Source organism: Oncorhynchus gorbuscha, linkage group LG18 (assembly GCF_021184085.1).
Source record: "Oncorhynchus gorbuscha isolate QuinsamMale2020 ecotype Even-year linkage group LG18, OgorEven_v1.0, whole genome shotgun sequence".
NCBI lineage: Eukaryota > Metazoa > Chordata > Actinopteri > Salmoniformes > Salmonidae > Oncorhynchus > Oncorhynchus gorbuscha.
In genome coordinates, this window is record NC_060190.1 from 47483869 (window position 1) to 47502239 (window position 18371).

The 18371-nt window shown below is 41.0% G+C and overlaps 1 protein-coding gene and 1 long non-coding RNA gene across 2 annotated transcripts; both read right to left on the minus strand.

Annotated features, from left to right (window-relative positions):
* Positions 1-954: 954 nt before the first annotated feature.
* On the minus strand, positions 955-2715 carry LOC124002622. The gene is made up of 4 exons (XR_006833089.1): positions 2656-2715; positions 2529-2555; positions 1950-1972; positions 955-1280 (listed from the first exon to the last, which is right to left on the minus strand). It is a non-coding gene; the product is annotated as an uncharacterized LOC124002622 (long non-coding RNA).
* Positions 2716-4513: 1798 nt separating this feature from the next.
* Positions 4514-16983, minus strand: LOC124003928 (proliferation-associated protein 2G4-like). The gene is made up of 12 exons (XM_046312579.1): positions 16836-16983; positions 13584-13712; positions 12211-12316; positions 10184-10253; positions 8219-8375; positions 7522-7600; positions 6778-6856; positions 6508-6641; positions 6224-6318; positions 6003-6130; positions 5686-5739; positions 4514-5590 (listed from the first exon to the last, which is right to left on the minus strand). The coding sequence occupies exons 1-12, from the start codon at positions 16918-16920 to the stop codon at positions 5525-5527; spliced, it is 1182 nt and encodes a 393-aa protein (XP_046168535.1). The 5' UTR covers positions 16921-16983; the 3' UTR covers positions 4514-5524.
* Between the last annotated feature and the right edge of the window lie 1388 nt (positions 16984-18371).

Here is an 18371-nt window from a genome sequence, read left to right on the forward strand (position 1 = left end):
CTTAGTGGGACTGTTTTTCAACAGGACAATTACCCAAAACACACTTCCAGGTTGTGTAAGGGCTATTTCACCAAGGAGAGTGGAAAAGCATTCCTCATGAAGCTGGTTGAGAGAATGCCAAATATGCAAAGTTGTCAAGGCAACGGGTGGCTACTTTGAAGAAATTCAGATAATCATTGATTATTCTAACATTTTTTTGGTAACACGATTCCATTTGTTAGTTTCTTAACTACCAGTAGCAGGATAAATATTAATGGCAATGTGGACAGGAAAGCAGGTTAGCTATGTAAGTGTTACTGCCTGGGAAAAACAGATGGACAGCAGCACAGAAGTGTCTTCGGCAGTTTCAGGCCTTGCGCTGGGCTGTCTGCACCTTCCAGTCACAAGCAGTGCAGTTGCCAACCCATCAGGATGCCATTAAGAGGAGAGGGAACATGCCAATCAGGGGTCTAAGAGAACTTGGCACGCTGGAAGACCACAGTTCAGGAACAAGTGTCGAAGACATGTTCCCAATAGCTGTTTGCCTCAAATAGCCACTAGATGGCGCCACAGACCAGTCCTTCCAGTTTGCACCAAACAAGATAGAAAGATAGACCTACAAGTGATTTTCATAGTACCATTATTCCAGAAAGGGTTTGTGCAACTGAATGCAAGTCATTGGTTAGGACCGGCACAATAGTAAAAGGCATCTTGTCGATGTCATCTTCATATGCCACAGAGAAGTTAAGCCAAAACCTCAACTATATTACTGATCCCCAGGGCAGTTCAAAGTCTACAGCTGTAAAAGCATCCACTGGTTCCCCAGATATTAGTTTCCAACATTATCAAAAGCATTTAAGTGTAGTGCAAGTTGGGTGGACCGAAAGACTTAAATTTCACTATACCCCCAATATCTACTAATGTGTGTGACCAATAAGAAGATTTGAACCTGAATCATGTTTACAGAGACTGTAATGTAGTTAGTAAACCAAATATTTATTATGGTCTTTCCAACAAATCAGCTGTGCAGGTGGTAAAAGGCCAGAGCTGAACAGGACAGGAGAGATTCTAGCAGAAGTCAACGGCCAGGAGCCATTGGCAGAGTAGAGGGCCGGGTAGGCAGAATCTGTCCCTTCACACCAACGAGACCAGCTTCAGACCACCATGGTTCAGCTCTTTTCAAATCATGGACTGCTGGCTTCAGAGGGCTTGGAGTGGGTGGAGAAAAACAATCACAGCAGTAGGGGAATGGGCCAGTCTACTTGGACCTCTGCCTCATCTTTCGCCTTTTACGCTTCAGCCTACAAAGACCAGAAATTGTCAATTAGTGACCAGAGCTGCATCATTACACCATAGTTTGTAAAAGTCACAATGATTAGCATTAATCCCACCATACTCAAAATCAAATCAAATTTTATTTGTCACATACACATGGTTAGCAGATGTTAAATGAGAGTGTAGCGAAAGGCTTGTGCTTCTAGTTCCGACAATGCAGTGATAACCAACAAGTAATCTAACAATTCCAAAACTACTGTCTTATACACAGTGTAAGGGGATAAGGAACATGTACATAAGGACTCATTAAATGTAATGTTTATTTAAATAGGCAAGTCAGTTACCAAGTTTCTATTTACAATGACACACGGCTCCCCAGTAGGCTGTTAGCTGCCTTGTTCTGGGGTAGAATATATTTAAGTTGTCACCGTGGCGATTCGATACAGCAAACTAGCAGTTAGTAGCCCAGTTCTCTAACCAATAGACTACCCGCAACCCTGAATGAACAAACATTCAACATACACCCTGAATTTAATTCGTATGAGCCTGAAAAAGTCATATACATTGTTGTCAAATCTATTGTAGTATGTGCGGTGTCCATGTTAACAGAAGACTGGAGTAGAATGCATATCTGAACGAAACTACACAAAGTAACATTAGCATTCAGATAAATCTTTAAAGGAAATGATCCTTACCTGCGCATACGCTTCTTCCTCCACTAAAAACAAAAACTTAAGTCAATTTAAAGACTCACAACAAAACAATGAATCATTCATTTTTACAGCACAAGCTGCGGATCTAAACAGGAAGACACGTGAATATTTGGCCTGGCAATGCGGACCATGCGTCACAATGTTAAGAGTAAAGACCATACAAACACGCAGTAGGCATGGAAATGGTGAACAGTATTATGTATCCTGCTAATATAAACCATTCCTGAAATCTACAAAATGCATTACAAGTAATATTGTTAGTACCTTGTGCGCCATTGGGCCGTGAAACCTAGTTCGCCAACGTGGTCAAGCTAGCAAACAACCAATACGCAATGAAGCAAATTGTATATGCAACATTCAAAATTAACTCTTGCGCCAATTAAGCATTTCCCCCTTTAAAGTAATATTGGATACTGCCAATGTTTCCATAATATAAATTGGAAGCCAACTATTTTAGGCACGTTGTCGTTAAGATGCATGTTAGTTAGCTAGCCACTGCTTAGTGACAATGAGCCAAACAAAAGCCCTTCTAATAAGAGAGTTAGATATTTATCAACTCACCTTTGCTCTCATCTTGTGGAGATGTGTCTGCAATTAAAGATAACACAGTTGTTGGATGTAATGGATGGCAAACAATTACTAGTGATTCAGTTGGATTTGTTTTGGAACATAATTCAATGTTTCTTACCTCTACAGCGAAGACACCAAATTGAAAGAGGACGTGACGAAGAAAGGGGAGGGCCTTTATAGAACAAAATGGAACGTCATATTCAATCGCCACTTGGTCAGCTCATTGCTCACTGGGCGATGTAGGCAGAAATCGTTTAAATTTAAATCATATTTTATGTTGGAATTATATAACTATGTTCAGCTATGTTCAGGCATGTCTACAATCACGTAAGTATATGGGTGCTGTTTGTAATAGAAAAATGGGTCACACTTTCCGTCCATGTAAACTTCCTTTTAAATCTTATCAAGCAAATGTTATTTTTCCACCACACCTCCCCAATCCAAGTCATATATAATCTGAAACCTCTGATTAAAGTGAAACTGAATGGTCCAGGCATCAATTATGTACACTACATGACTAAAAGTATGTGGACACCTGTTAATCTCATTCCAAAAACATGGCCATTAATATGGAGTTGGTTGTCCCCCCCTCTTGCTGCTATAGCAGCCTCCACTCTTCTGGGAAGGCTTTCCATTAGATGCTGGAACATTGCTACAGTGACTTGCTTCCATTCAGCCACAAGAGCATTAGTGAGGTCGGGCACTGACTGATGTTGGGTGAAACTTTCTGTCCATAAATTATGCAGAACAATTAATCCATGCTTTTGTTACTTCTAGGTTAGACTACTGCAATGCTCTACTGTCCGGCTACCCGGATAAAGCACTAAATAAAATTCAGTTAGTGCTAAAGACGGCTGCTAGAATCCTGACTAGAACCAAAAATGTGATCATATTACTCCAGTGCTAGCCTCCCTACACTGGTTTCCGTTCAAGATATCCCTCTATTGGTGTGGGGGCTGTGCTTTGGCAAAGTGGGTGGGGTTATATCCTTCCTGTTTGGCCCTGTCCGGGGGTATCATCGGATGGGGCCACAGTGTCTCCTGACCCCTCCTGTCTCAGCCTCCAGTATTTATGCTGCAGTAGTTTATGTGTCCGGGGGCTAGGGTCAGTTTTTTCTATGTGGAGTACTTCTCCTGTCCTATCCGGTGTCCTGTGTGAATTTAAGTATGCTCTCTCTAATTCTCTCTCTCGATGGACCTGAGCCCTAGGACCATGCCTCAGGACTACCTGACATGATGACTCCTTGCTGTCCCCAGTCCACCTGGCCGTGCTGCTGCTCCAGTTTCAACTGTTCTGCCTGTGATTATTATTATTTGACCATGCTGGTCATTTATGAACATTTGAACATCTTGGCCATGTTCTGTTATAATCTCCACCCGGCACAGCCAGAAGAGGACTGGCCACCCCACATAGCCTGGTTCCACTCTAGTTTTCGGCCTTTCTAGGGAGTTTTTCCTAGCCACCATGCTTCTACACCTGCATTGCTTGCTGTTTGGGGTTTTAGGCTGGGTTTCTGTACAGCACTTTGAGATATCAGCTGAGGTACGAAGGGCTATATAAATACATTTGATTTGGTCCTATTCTGTGAGCTTGTGTGACCTACCACTTTAACACTGATGCTCCTAGAGGTTTCCAATTCACAATGACATCACTTTGTTGACCGGTGCAGCTCGAGCAGGGCAGAAATTTGACAAACTGATTCGTTGGAAAGGTAGCATCCTATGACGGTGCCACATTGAAAGTCACTGAGCTCTTCAGTATGGCCATTCTTCTGCCAATGTTTGTCTATGAAGGTTGTATCCACTAAATCCACTCATTTGAAGTGGTGTCCACATACTTTTGTATATATAGTGTACTCTTTATGGCTGTGCAGTCTAAAGTAATCAGAAAGTATATATGTAATGTTGACTCATATCTGTGCAGATCAGATCATGACTCAATAGCTTTGTTGGAGCCTTCCAACAGAGAACAACATATTAGACATATTAAAAGGTAATTTTATTTCATTAGGTACAAATAAATATTGGATACTGGTTATGCTTTAAAAAGTACATCTCAACATGTACTACTGTTGTCAATTTAGCTTTTTGCCATTTAATGTCATGCTCTCACTTAGTTGAAAAACTGATTTGCATAAAATGTGATTTCAAGCAGTTCTGAATTAAGATACTTTGTTTAAAAGCTACACTAAAATGTTTAATTTGGTTGATAAAAATGAGGCATTGTTGAAAATAAAAATCGATTTTTAAACTGAACTCCCCTACCAGGAAGGGGGGGGGTGCCAGTAAGTATAGCAGGGTTTGTTCCCAGAATAGTAACTCTTCAGGTGTTGGTGCAAGAATTCTGTGCTTTAACCTTTCAATTCTGTCATGTTTGAATATTTGTAACAAAATTATTCGAAGCCAAAAGATTGAGTTGCTAACTCAAGTCTCATTCATGTACAAGTGTGACTGGCACCCAACTATTATTTTCCAACAAATATCATCCAGTTAAAATTGAGTTAATCAAAACAAAACTTCTACTTTGTATACATTTTTAATTTAAAAAGTTTATAACACTTCACCTATAGATTGCAACATTCCTGAAGTCAGGTACATCACCTAACGATAAGGTGTAAAAACACAATGCTAGAAAAGGTATTTTATCCATCATATTCCAAAAATGTGTTTCCCCAATCTCATACTCCAGTTAAGTATCAATGTAAAATAAACTCCATATATATGTGTTACAAGGGTGTGACTGTTATTCAGACTCCGGAATCAACTGAACGGCTACAAAAAAAATATTTTTTCCCCAACAGATTTGAGAGCATTCCCAACAGGCTCAACTCCAAATCTATCAGATGTGTTCAATGGGCCAAATACTAGAAAAGGGCATGAGGGTCAAAAAGAGCTAACAGTTGGGAAATATTTAGATTCACTTTCTAAGTTTGTTATATGGTGTGTGTGTGTGTGCGCGTGTCAGTGTGGCTGAAGACAGGTAGGCATCTACTCTGCAGCCTTGTTGCTCTCCTCGGTTGGCTGTCCAGTAGTGCTTTCCACAGTCTTGGAGGCCTAGGAGGGAGGAAGCAAGGCACCGATTAAGAATGGAGAGCGCAAACAGAATGTTTTGAATTCATTTTTTTTTTTACCATTGTCATATAAAATACCTTCTTTTTCTTCTTCTTCTGTGTTTTGCGACTGGCTGTGCTCTGTAGCAGAGTCTGGGGGAGAAAGAGGGATTGTTTGCTGTCAATCAAGAAATGTCTTCAAGGAAGAGAGCCACAACAGAGCTGCTAAGTGTGGAAATAGACTGGTCAAAACATCAGATGCCATCTCATACCCTTATGCAGTTACTTAGTAGGCTGTAGGCTCTGAGGTGCAAGTCCCTGTTCATTAATATAGTTATTCATGTAATATGAGTGGTGACGAGCCATTCAGGTTGCCTGGGGCCATTGGCTGGGATCCAGCTGGAAGCCCTATTTACCCTCAGTTCTGCATCCTGCACCTCGTGCTCTGACTTGTAGAGCTCTGGCTCAAATGGTCCGCTGGTGATTTTATGGGGGCCGTTGGCCATTAGCAGCACTGTGAACTTAAACTGGGCCACAAACTCTCCTGAGAAGCAAACAGAGATAAATGACACACATGGTTAGGAAAAAAATAAACAGTGCACAGGGGATAGGAAAAGAAAGATGCAGAGAGACTCACCCTCCTTCTCATTGAGCACACTGAAAGGCTGTAGCAACTCGTGTTTGGCACACTCCACCACGCCCAGGCGGGCTTTGGCCTCATCCTCAAATGCCCTGAAGAGAGGAGAGGAACAAGACACACCTGTTAGCTGAGGTCGTCTCCAATGGACAGTCAAAGCACCTGACTTACAGCATCAGAGAGATGGTTGATGAAAAAAAAGTCCACGACTTTAATGATAAGATTATGGTGTTGATGCGGTTGGTTATAACAAGTCTCTGACACTTCTAATGAGGACATCCTACCTGAGAGTGAAGGGCATGGCGTCGAAGCGTCGCTCCACATCGCTGAAGAACATGCGGGAGGTCTTCATCTTCAGCCCATACTGCTTACTGGGGTCCCTCTTATAAATGGTGGTCCTCTGGCCTCCATCCCTGGCCTGGGCAGGGGACAGGAGCATAGAAACATCAGTATTGGACAGTCACATTTAGCCAGGTAAGAAATCAAAAGTAATATTGCCCTTTTCTATCCATGTTACCGCATGGGGGCATTGGGATCCCCCCTCGCTCTCTCACCTTCCCTTCACCAGTGCTGATCAGCACATCAACAGCGTAGACCTCGTGCACCTCAAACTCTGCCGTCTCATGGTCCTTCCTGCAGATGGGCATCAACAGTAGCCAATCAGAGCAACTCACATCTTTCATTTATCATTCAGTCCTAGTGACTAGGGCTGTGGCCAACGGCCAAATTACCGTTGTAACTGTTCGAATAGCAAAAAAGACAACAACAAAAAACTTTCTCATGACTGTATGTGCTGCTCCAGACTGCATGTGGTCCTAGGCGTTGCCTTGGACTCAAATCAGAAACTGTGTTTACGACTGATGGATAGCTAGCTAGCTGGAGTTAGCTAGCCTAACTTGCTGACATTTCTTTGTGAAGTCAGAGTGTGTCCTGTTTTTGGTATTCCATTGGGTGCATGTTTTTCCATGATCGCTACAATACTGTACCTTGCTGAAACAAGGAGCAACAATGTTTCATCACGGTGTAAAGAGACCATGTTTGTACGGAAACTGACTCAACTGCACTTCTTGTCTTTTTGAATGCCCGGCCATTCTGTCTTCAGTTCCACAACACAAAATTTAAAAACGGGCTAATTTTGTCTCCTCTCGTCTCTTCTTATATCGGCTGTTAGATGTGAACCAGACTTACTTTCATACAAAACAAAAATATAAACGCAACATGCTGTCTGCCTTCGTGGTACTGCACTTCATCAAAACACCATTCTCTACATGTGTTCAAGTGCTTGGACGTTAATGTACCTTTGCTGGTCTGTGGGGTTCTGAATGATGGTTTTCTCTCCATCGATGACGTGTTGCTTCAGCTGATGAGATAACATACCTTAAACAGAAAGATACAAAGCCACTGCAACAGTTTTCTCCCCACATTTTACTGCAGTCACACAACAGTTAACTGCATAGACTGTTGGCTGACAACGTCTTGAAAATGATGCTTGTGTTGTGCATTGATGGGGCCGGAAGCCATGCATTGTTATCATTCTGAAAGGTCAGATGGCTAGCAACAATTACAATAAGCTGCCATGTGGGGAATTGTAGGTGGCTCATTTCAGCTAGTTTTATCATGTTTTTGATACAATGTCTTGTTGTGAGGCGTTGAGTGATTTCATGTCAATGCTAATATGACTAAAATTCACGAGCTAGCTAACCAACAACTGTAACAATGTATTTGAGAGACAAGTGCTCATTGTGCAAATGCATTTGTTTTCAATAAACATTTGGAGACTAACTATAGTTTACATGTTTTCAACAATCTAAGCCAACCCAGTCTGTTTTGCCCCATAGTTGCGCAAGTATCGGTTTTGTTGCTAAATGTATGTATATGTATGTAATCTATATGTAACCCGTCAGCTAAAACCGTTGATTCATTATCTTAGACCGATGAATCAGTCAACTCTCAGGGCAAAACTGACTTTCTGCCTCAACTAGTGAAGGCACTCACCCTCGATGGCTGTGCATTTGAATGACTGGGCGATCTTGTTCCAAGCCTCTGTCACCTTAGAGTTCTGGTTGCCAGGCTTGACAAGGCGTAGGGCTGCCTCCGCACACAGATGAGCTGCCTTTATCACATCAGCTTTCTTCCCGGTCACTGGCGCCTCCTACATGTACACCGCAGAGGTAAAGTCAGGGTGCGACGTTTACTTTTTTTTAAAGGAGCACGTGTGCGCCTAAATTAAAAATTTAGATATACACAAAGACATCTATGAACCAAATTGAAAATATTTGAGATATTAAAGCTAAAATCCTTAAATTTTTACCAGCACACTGGTGGTCGCACAGTAAATAAATGTAGGGACACATGCCAGAACCCTGAAGGAGAGTTAATGTGGGTGATTTAAAGATATTTTCTGGAAGTTTTCTATAATTTCAGCCAGTAGTTTTGAAAGTAGTGCTCACGAGCCAAAACGGATCCCGAAAATTGTGTACAACGTCCTCACGTCATTGTTCTCAAGCCTCTGTAGCGTGTGCTCAAAGAGAGTAGAAACAACTCTGTGGTGTTCATGTGGCGTGCATGTTGGGCTCACTCCAAAATTGGGGCTGTAAATGAAAACACGAAGCAGACCAACTCTTTGGTCCTTTAAAAACCTGTTGTATATAAAATATTGCGTGCTATAGCTTGGAAAATAAATACATGTGCTTCTGGATGACAACATAATGTTTGTTTCCATTTGGGCTGTTTTCCTTAAGAAGTTCCATCTGTTTCATGTTTTGTTTCCTTGCCAGTATCGAGATACTGGTATCATCCCGGCACTACCAGCAACCTCATTGGACAATACTGGGCCTATCCTGATCCCGCCTCCCACTTTAACCTTGCAAACTCATTGGACATAATTTTACCTGCCAATTAAACATTGTCCATCAGTTTGGTTGTTGCAGGCCAGTTCCCGACTTCCTGTAGTTGCACCCAAGGTCTCATAGTGATGTGATAATGTAATTTCATACAATGGAAAGTTATACGATGGCATCAACTCCTTGAAAGTTGTGTATTTATTATAAATATCATTTGGCTACGTGATGAATAATGATCGCTGACAATGAACTGCAGTGTTGGATTATTATCCCATATCATGGAATAATATTTTTGTGAATGTTTATGACGACAAAAGTTGGACACATGGAATTATTTGATTTGGATATCCATTGATAACAGAAAGGTAGGCCGATATTTTATTGTCTAAAAGGTGGGTGAAAGCATGCATTTCTCGAGTGCATCAACATGCGTGTTGTGTCATGATTGGCGAATGGGACAAATGGATGGACGCATGATTGGCGAATGGGACAAATGGATGGACGCGCACCTGGTAAAAACCTTACAGCCTATTGTGCAATATTTTCCAAAATTCACCAGCAACACCATTTAGAAACTAAAGGTTGTCAGCACAGTGTTTGTGATCGGGTAGACAATTACCTTCTAATGTATTTGTGTGGCTACAGGGGCATCTTCAGCGCACAACATTCTCTGGTTTGCAGAGAAATGATTTGAAAGAAATGAAACTACTTAGGTCTAATAGATGTCACTTCTAATTCAGGAGGCTTTCTAACTTCTGATGCATGGAAGTTATCATGCATTGATGAATTCAAAGTATTTTCGCTGTTATCAAAATAACTAATGGTAAACGCATGCAGCCACTCATCCCACTTGCTTCAGAGCGCACGTTCACTGCATGACAGGAATGAGCAAGTAGATCTCATGCACTAAATTATGGCAGGTTAGAATGTAAGGATTCTGTGCTTCTTTCCACTGGGAGAGGACTGTAGATAATTTATTATGCATGTATGAGCCATACATTTATACGTCAGGTCCAAAACGGGAGGCAAAAAAAGAAGGTAATTTTCAATCCTCCAGAATATATCTATTCAATGAGGGCTTAAGAAAACCAAGTCATTAGTTCATAACGGCACATACCTTGGTAGCTCCCACAACAAAGCTATGAGCCACATTTGAGATGAAGCCATCAACATGGACTCCAAGATCACTGCAGAAATAAAGGGGACAGAGATGGAGAGGATAAGAGAAAAGGAGAGATGGGAATGTTTAAGTTATGAAGGAAATAGAAGTTCATCAGACGTTCAGAAATCGTTATGCCAACCATGTAGTGGTGTAGCGATGTTATATGATGACCTGTTATATATTGTGTAATGTAAGTGTCTTGATGTGTTTGGACCCCAGGAAGAGTAGCTGGGGAGGCCTAATAAAATACAAATACAAAACCAGTTGCTGATATCTATGACATTGTGTAAAAAGACATATAGATGAGACGATTAAATACATTTAGACAAGGACAACATGGCAGTCATGTTGTGCTTCCAAAGATCAAACGGGAAGAAGTTTACTGACAAAAAAGACAAGGTCAGAGATAAATTAAACAGTCTAATTTGTGTGATTATATTACGGTAAGTGTCGAGTGAGGATATGCTCCGAGGGTAAGTTGTTATTGGCTTGTTCAACTACAACCATACTGCAGGGGGGTCATAATGTCTTCCAAAGACAGCACCCATGACAATGAAATTGCTAGTGAAGGATACACCCAGCCTTTTGTTATAGTAATGAAAAATGACTTTTCAACAGATTCAGAGAATGGCACAGCCCTACAGTAATACAACACATTGGTTGGCATAACTATCTACACTGAACAAAAATATAAACTCAACCATTTAAAAGTTTTTACTGAGAGTTCATATGACCAAATTGAAATAAATGCATTAGGCCCTAATCTATGGATTTAACATGACTGGAAATACAGATATACATCGGTTGGTCACAGATTTCAACAACAAAAAAGGTAGGGTGTGAATAAGCACCAGTCAGTATCTGGTGTGAGCACCATTTGCCTTATGCAGCGCAACACATTTCCTTCGAAAAGAGTTGATCAGGTTGTTGATTATGGCCTGTAGAATGTTGTCCCACTCCTCTTCAATAGCTGTGCCGAAGTCGCTGAATATTGGCGGGAACTGGAACACGCTGCTGTACACGTCAATCCAGAGCATCACAAACGTGCTCAATGGGTGATATGTCTGAGTATGCAGGCCATGGAAGAACTGGGACATTTTCAGCTTCTAGGAATTGTGTTCAGATCCTTGCAACATCAGGCTGTGCAGTATTATGCTGAAACATGAGGTGATTGCGACGGATAAATAGTAGTAACATTAAAAATTATCTGGCAACAGCTCTGGTAGACATTCCTGCAGTCAGCATGCCAATTGCACGCTCCCTCTAAACTTGAGACATCTGTGGCATTGTGTTGTGTGACAAAACTGCACATTTTAGAGAAGCCATTTATTGTCCCCTGCACAATGTGCACCTGTGTAATGATCATGCTGTTTAATCAGATTCTTGATATGCCACACCTGTCAGGTGGATGGATTATGTTGGCAAAGGAGAAATGCTCACTAACAGGGATGTAAACAAATTTGTGCACAAGATTTGAGAGAAATAAGCATTTTGTGTGTATTGAAAGGTTCTGGGATCTTCTATTTCAGCTCATTAAACCTGGGACCAACACTTTACTTGTTGGGTTTATATTTTTGTTCAGTATAGTTGGCTCTAACACTAACAATATTCCAGACAATGAAATCCTTATATTGACAGAAGACAGAAAACAGGAACAGTCAACAGAGAGATGACAAAAGTGGCAATCCAACAACTAAGATGAAAAGGCTTGTTCAACTATACAATGGCAATAGTGACAATTAGACACCATTACCAGATGAACAAGGCCAGTAATCCAATCTTTACTTATCGTTTGCCATATAGACATACAGGCACATAGACATACAGGGAGACAAGACCTAACAAAGATGACAAGTCAACAGCCAAGGAGACCCCATCAGATGCATGAGAACACAGCAAACAAAATGACAGACAACACATACTTGGGAGACTGAAGACACACAAAGTGAAGGGGTAACATTACTGTAGATTGAGGTTCATACATTTTGACCAGATCGCCATCTTTAAGTGTGTAGTCAGGGTCACTCTTCAGGGGAGAGAAGTGGCAAACACAGTTATTGACTGAGACGCTGGTGGGGAAGGCAATTCCTGGAAGAGGGAAGAGAGAACCACCAAATCTTCAATTGAAAATAATCTGCAGTGTTTATGAGAGACCTGACTGATGGCAAATAATGTCCCCCTTTTCAACCAATATCACTCCTCATAGTTCTGTCATCTCACTGACATATTCAATAACTCATCCCATGTTCAGGCCCATTGTGAATGTGTGGCATGTGTTTCTGATCTGGAGACAGTATGACAACATACCGTCCCCCTCACAAAAGAAGGCATGGCTTTGAACCACCTGCCCTATATAAACATTTATGGGAGATTGTTGGTCCTATCTTATGTCTCTTATAACTACATAGTAGGGGTGTGAACGTTTAAACGACATTGGGATAGTTAACGGTTAAAAAAAAAAAACTACTACCAACAGGTCCCAATCAATCAAATGTACTCATAAATCCCTTCTTACATCAGCTGATATCTCAAAGTGCTGTACAGAAACCCAGCCTAAAACCCCAAACAGCAAGCAATGCAGGTGTAGAAGCACGGTGGCTGGGAAAAACTCCCTAGAAGGCCAGAACCTAGGAAGAAACCTAGAGAGGAACCAAGCTCTGAGTGGCCAGTCCTCTTCTGGCTGTGTCGGGTGGAGATTATAAAAGAACATGGCCAAGATGTTCAAATTTTCATAGATGACCAGCAGGGTCAAATAATAATAATCACAGTGGTTGTCGAGGGTACAACAGGTCAGCACCTCAGGAGTAAATGTCAGTTGGCTTTTCATAGCCGATCATCTACATCATTAAGGGAAAATAGAAATTAAACAAATACCTAAAGCAACAATTCTGTCATGTTAATAGGATGGTGAAATTGTACAATGATTGCTCTGCGAGTACAAAGCGCGAGCTCTCAAACACCATACGTGGTGTTAACAGCAGATTGTTGGATGTCTATGAACACGCCATCATACGTCATTCCAACGAACCATCACATTAATGAAAAGTGGGACATGTACTGACAATTGAGCACATGGAGGAGAGGGACACAGCAGGGAACCTAAAACAGCATTAATTAGCAGTAAAGTGAGCGTCTTCTGTAAGTAGCAAGGACTGCGGTAGATTGAACTGTACTGCCCCCTAGAGGTTATACGCAGGATCATATCTGAATAGTAAAAGTAAAATATATTTTTATTTTCATTTAAACCTTTAAATGATTTTAAAAAATTGCAGTTTAAACATTAAGAACAATTGTAACACCATTCCGCTTGCACTTCTCATCCAGCTTTTACACCCCTTCCACCCCGGCCCTTTACCTTTCTTCAAGTCTTTCTCCTTCCTGAAGACCTTGCCAGTTTCTGCCATGATGTGAGCGTCTCCCTTTTCACAGAGACTCAGCACAGACACCCCTGACTTGGCCGCCTCAATCACCATGCGCAGGGCCTCTAGGGAGAGCGAGAGGGCAGGGGAATAGGAGGTGGAGAGGTATGAGACATTTGAGAGGTGAAAAATAGTGTAGTAGTGAGACCAAATATGTCATCATCACATTCAATCAGAACATGTGCGTTCTCTATTAATAAGACTATCCATCATGGCTGTATTATGTCATGATGAATCAGCTGCCATTTAACTGAGTTCAATGTTAGGGTATGAACCTTGACCCTGGGCCTGAGGTCAGTTTGAAGCCTGTCCATAGAGGAGTAAGGAGGAGTCTACCGTGTCCGGAATTTACTTCCCTGTTCATTAATTGCATTCAGGGTTCATTCAAACATAATTTAAATTAGTTTTTTACTATTGACAGTTACATCAGATTTCAATATTGTATACCCATTCGCTCTCCTTAAATATAGGTAATCTCATTTATTTGTTTGTCTCTGAATTGTTTAAATCAAACTTTTCTCTGCCAGCTCCTGATATCAGTGCATAAAAACTTAGAGGTATACTGAATTAGCCAGGTGCGCTTGGGCACACATGCACACTAAGGCTAAGCTCGTTTTCCCATTTGAACTATGCTAGTTTCCGTCCTCATTACCAAACTTCACAAATACTCCCACCCTCGACTTCATAACTCCTTTGCTAGTTATACAATTATGTAAATAAGAAATATGCTGGAAAGAAACTTAAAGTATTTGTTTTATTGAATAGTCATGACCGGTTCGAGATGACGGTGCTGAAGGATATCATTGCTACTTAACGCGGATCCAAGTTCAGTTTTGAGATCCACCGGCATCACCCACCGGCAGGGTTAGCTGGATGTTTCTGACTGGTCTTGAAACTGTGACAACGGGCAGCTTCTCCAACGCAGCATCTGCGTTGCCAAGGGCTGAAATAGAAGTCAGTTCTATTCGTGATACAGATTGGGCTGCAAGTCCTGCCTCTCCTATCTCCTCAATGGTTTATAGAAGCAGATACCCACGTGCCATCTCCACATTGGTTATACCCATGTGGGTGATTGAAAGACGAACTGTGTTGTTGGTTGTCGTGGTAACTATGAATGTTTGGATGCCAATCATCATATAATTTCAAGGAAGAAAAAGCCTGGAAGGAGGCGAGATGACTAGAAACTATTTGGTTGACCGTTTTATGTTTGGATTAATTGTCGAAGTAGAGGGCCATGTGCATTTCAGGTAAAATAACGTAATATTTATATCCCAGGACAAATTAGCTAGCAACAGCAAGCTAGCTAAATAGGACAAAGTAGCTAGCAAGTGCAAGCTAGCTAGCTAAATTTCCATAAATGTTTAATGCTTTTGACCTGTCCCCAAATGAATGTAATCGGTTCAGAGTTTGTTTTGATATTTTAACCTGCGTGTCATGATCGTGTTTGGTGTGGGGGGGGAATACATTCATTCACGATGGTGCACGAGTTTGGGTCCGCGTTAGCCCTTGGCAACGCAGATGCTCATTGGCGCGTGCGAGCAGTGTGGGTGCAATAATTGATCAATATAGATTTCTAAATTTATTTTGCAACGCGAGCGGTGTAGTCATCCTATTAACCTTTTATTAAACTGACTATCGTATCTGTTGATTTAATCTGACTTACTATAATGAGTAATCCAGTAAAGTCACAAGTTACGAGAAAACAGCAACTCTACAGCGCGCTAACACTACAATGAATGGCAAAATTACTTCCGGATACAAATGGTCTGCAGAGCACCTCCTCCTACCCAACACCGCCACCGATCTAGCTGTGTCATGTCTTGAAAGGAACCAGCTTCGTCAAATTATCATCAACAGTGGAATTTTGGGGCATTTTAGCTAATCTACCCAATTCTCCTAACATGCCAAGTTATTTTTTGTAATGTCAATTAAGGTGGCTCAACAAATCACAGCACAGATTGAAGGGTAAACTTCCCGCTTTTACTTCTTGCTATGGTTACACTCATAATGGCTGCCAGTCCACCCATTATGTCATCATTGACTTGAATGAAGAGCCCCGTCTACTCATTTTATTTATGTGTGTCATAAAGCTACTAAGGTCATGCAAACAAGCAATGTCAGCATTTTTGGCCCACTTGCTTTGGGTAGGAAATGAGCTGTCCATTTATAATACCTGTGAAAAAGTTGTGAGTGAGTCAAATCACGTGTGGTTGGAATAATATTTCCCTGTCAAGTTTAAGCCTTTCCCAGTAAAATTGTCTCAGTTGACTACAGCTAGGCAGAACAAACGTACACATATATAGCCAGACCTATTTCACTTTACTTGGAACTTGCTACATTAGCTAGTTATGACTGCTAGTTAGGGACAATTCCATGACAGAATTATGCGGAGGCTAATTTTTCACTTTAAATGTATGCCAAACAAAAATCAATGATTGCAAAGTTAAACAAACCATACAATTCTATGCACAAGCCAGCATTTTTACAATTTCCACCGAATTTTACAAAAACAAATTTACTTTAACAGTACAGATGCAAAGTTTGTTAACAGAATACTGGCACAAACAGCATAAACCATTATTCTGTTACAAAACTTTGCATTGTTTGTCAAGTAAACGTATTTTTATAAACACTTCTGTTTCATTTTTAAAAGTAATCTTTGTGCATTGAGTTTTTGTTTCTTGGTTTTTGTTTGACATAACTAACCAAATTTCCCCAAGGCCACTTCCTAGCTGTGTGGTTGACATGGAAACATAAATTCCGTTAACTACTGTAACTCCACAAACAGTGAACTAAGATTATGACAATACAAAACAGAACGTTTGCTAGCGAACTACTTCTACCTAGCAAATACAATAATGGTTACTACTGTCTGGTGTGACTGTTGATAATTAATGTGTAGGTAACGTTTGCTAGTTAGCCATTATGTTCACGGTCCTTGACAAAATAACCGTTAACCATAGCTAGCTGGCTTACTGAATTTTGCTCACAAAATAGTCCGCTTGCTAGCACTAGACTGGGATACCAGGGCTAGGCCAATTTACATTCCACGTTTCTAAACTGCGCCTACTATGTCAAAGCACATGGTTGTGTTGGTCTGTGCCTACACATCAGGCTGGTGTTGTACCAAAGGCCGCCAAGAGCAGGTCACCTCATTTAAATGCAAGTCACCCCGATCTGACACTTACGGTTGGCGATGTCTCCTCCCATTTTGTACTTGGTGACAACCAAGTCCTCAGCGATAGTCTGTTCTTGTTCTTCATTGTCAGACATCTTGACAGCGACTCTCTTGACAACACACCTCCTAATGTGTCGGCACCAAGACCGACACCTGTGTGAAGCTAGCCACAATAGTGGAATTTGCGATTCGACTACAAAATACAAGTCACCAATTGAAAGTTATACTAACTGATACAAATAATGGAATCATGTCATATTTGGAGTAGATAATGCTAAACAAGTTTGGAAAGTTGTTATATACATTTGAAAAAAGTCCATAATTGCTGAACAATGAATCAAATGGCCACCCGGACCATTTACATTACCTCCCCCATACTTTGTTTTTACACTGTTGCTACTTGCTGTTTATTATCTATGCATTGTCACTTTACCCCTACCTACATGTAAAAACTAACTCGACTAACCTGTACCCTTGCACATTGACTCTGTACCTGTACCCCCTGTAAAACAGCCTCGTTATAGTAATTTTATTGTTTTACATTTATACATTTTTTAACTTTATTTTATTTAGTAAATATTTTATTTTTCTCTATTTCTTGAACTGCATTGTTGGTTAATGGCTCCTAACTAAGCATGTTATGGTAAGGTCTAAACCTGATGTATTCGGCACATGTGACAAATAAAATATGATTTGATTTGATAATTAGTCAATATATGCTAATATTTGTGAAACTCTTCACAGTTGTAATCTGTGGATGTCACCGAGTAGGCTGATAACCCATTTCAAAATCTGTAGGTAAGGCTATACATTGCAATATGAACATCAATACGCACAATAGGCTATCTAGTGAGGTGACCTCCCACAGTTAAATTTCCCAAATATTAGCAACAATGGTAATATTTGTGTAAACTCTTCACAGTTGTAATCTGTGGGTGTCACCGAGGAGGCTGATACCCCAATTCATGGACCGATGATCAATAGTTAAGGCTGTACAAAGGAAAACCCAGCCGCGAGCTGCCCAGTGACGTGGGCCTACCAGACGAGCCAAATGCCTTTTATGCTCACTTCGAGGAAAACAACACTATAGCATGCAAAAGAGCACCAGCTGTTCCGTATGACTGTGTGGTCACGCTCTCCATAGCTGATGTGAGCAAGACCTTTATACAGGACAACGTTCGCAAGGCCGCGGGGTCAGATGTATTACCAGGACGTGTATTTAGAGCATGCGCAGACCAACTGGTTTAAAATATATATATATATATATATATATATATATATATATATATATATATATATATATATTTGACCTTTATGACTGACTGTGCAAGTCAGTTCTTATTTACAATGATGGGAACAGTGGGTTAACTGCCTTGTTCAGGGGCAGAACAACAGATTTACCTTGTCAGTTCGGGGATTCAATCTATCAACCTTTCAGTTACTGGCCCAATACTCTAACCAATAGGCTACCTTCCGCCCCTTAAGTGTGTTCACTGACATTTTCAACCTCTCCCTGACCGAGTCTGTAATACCTACAAGCAGACCA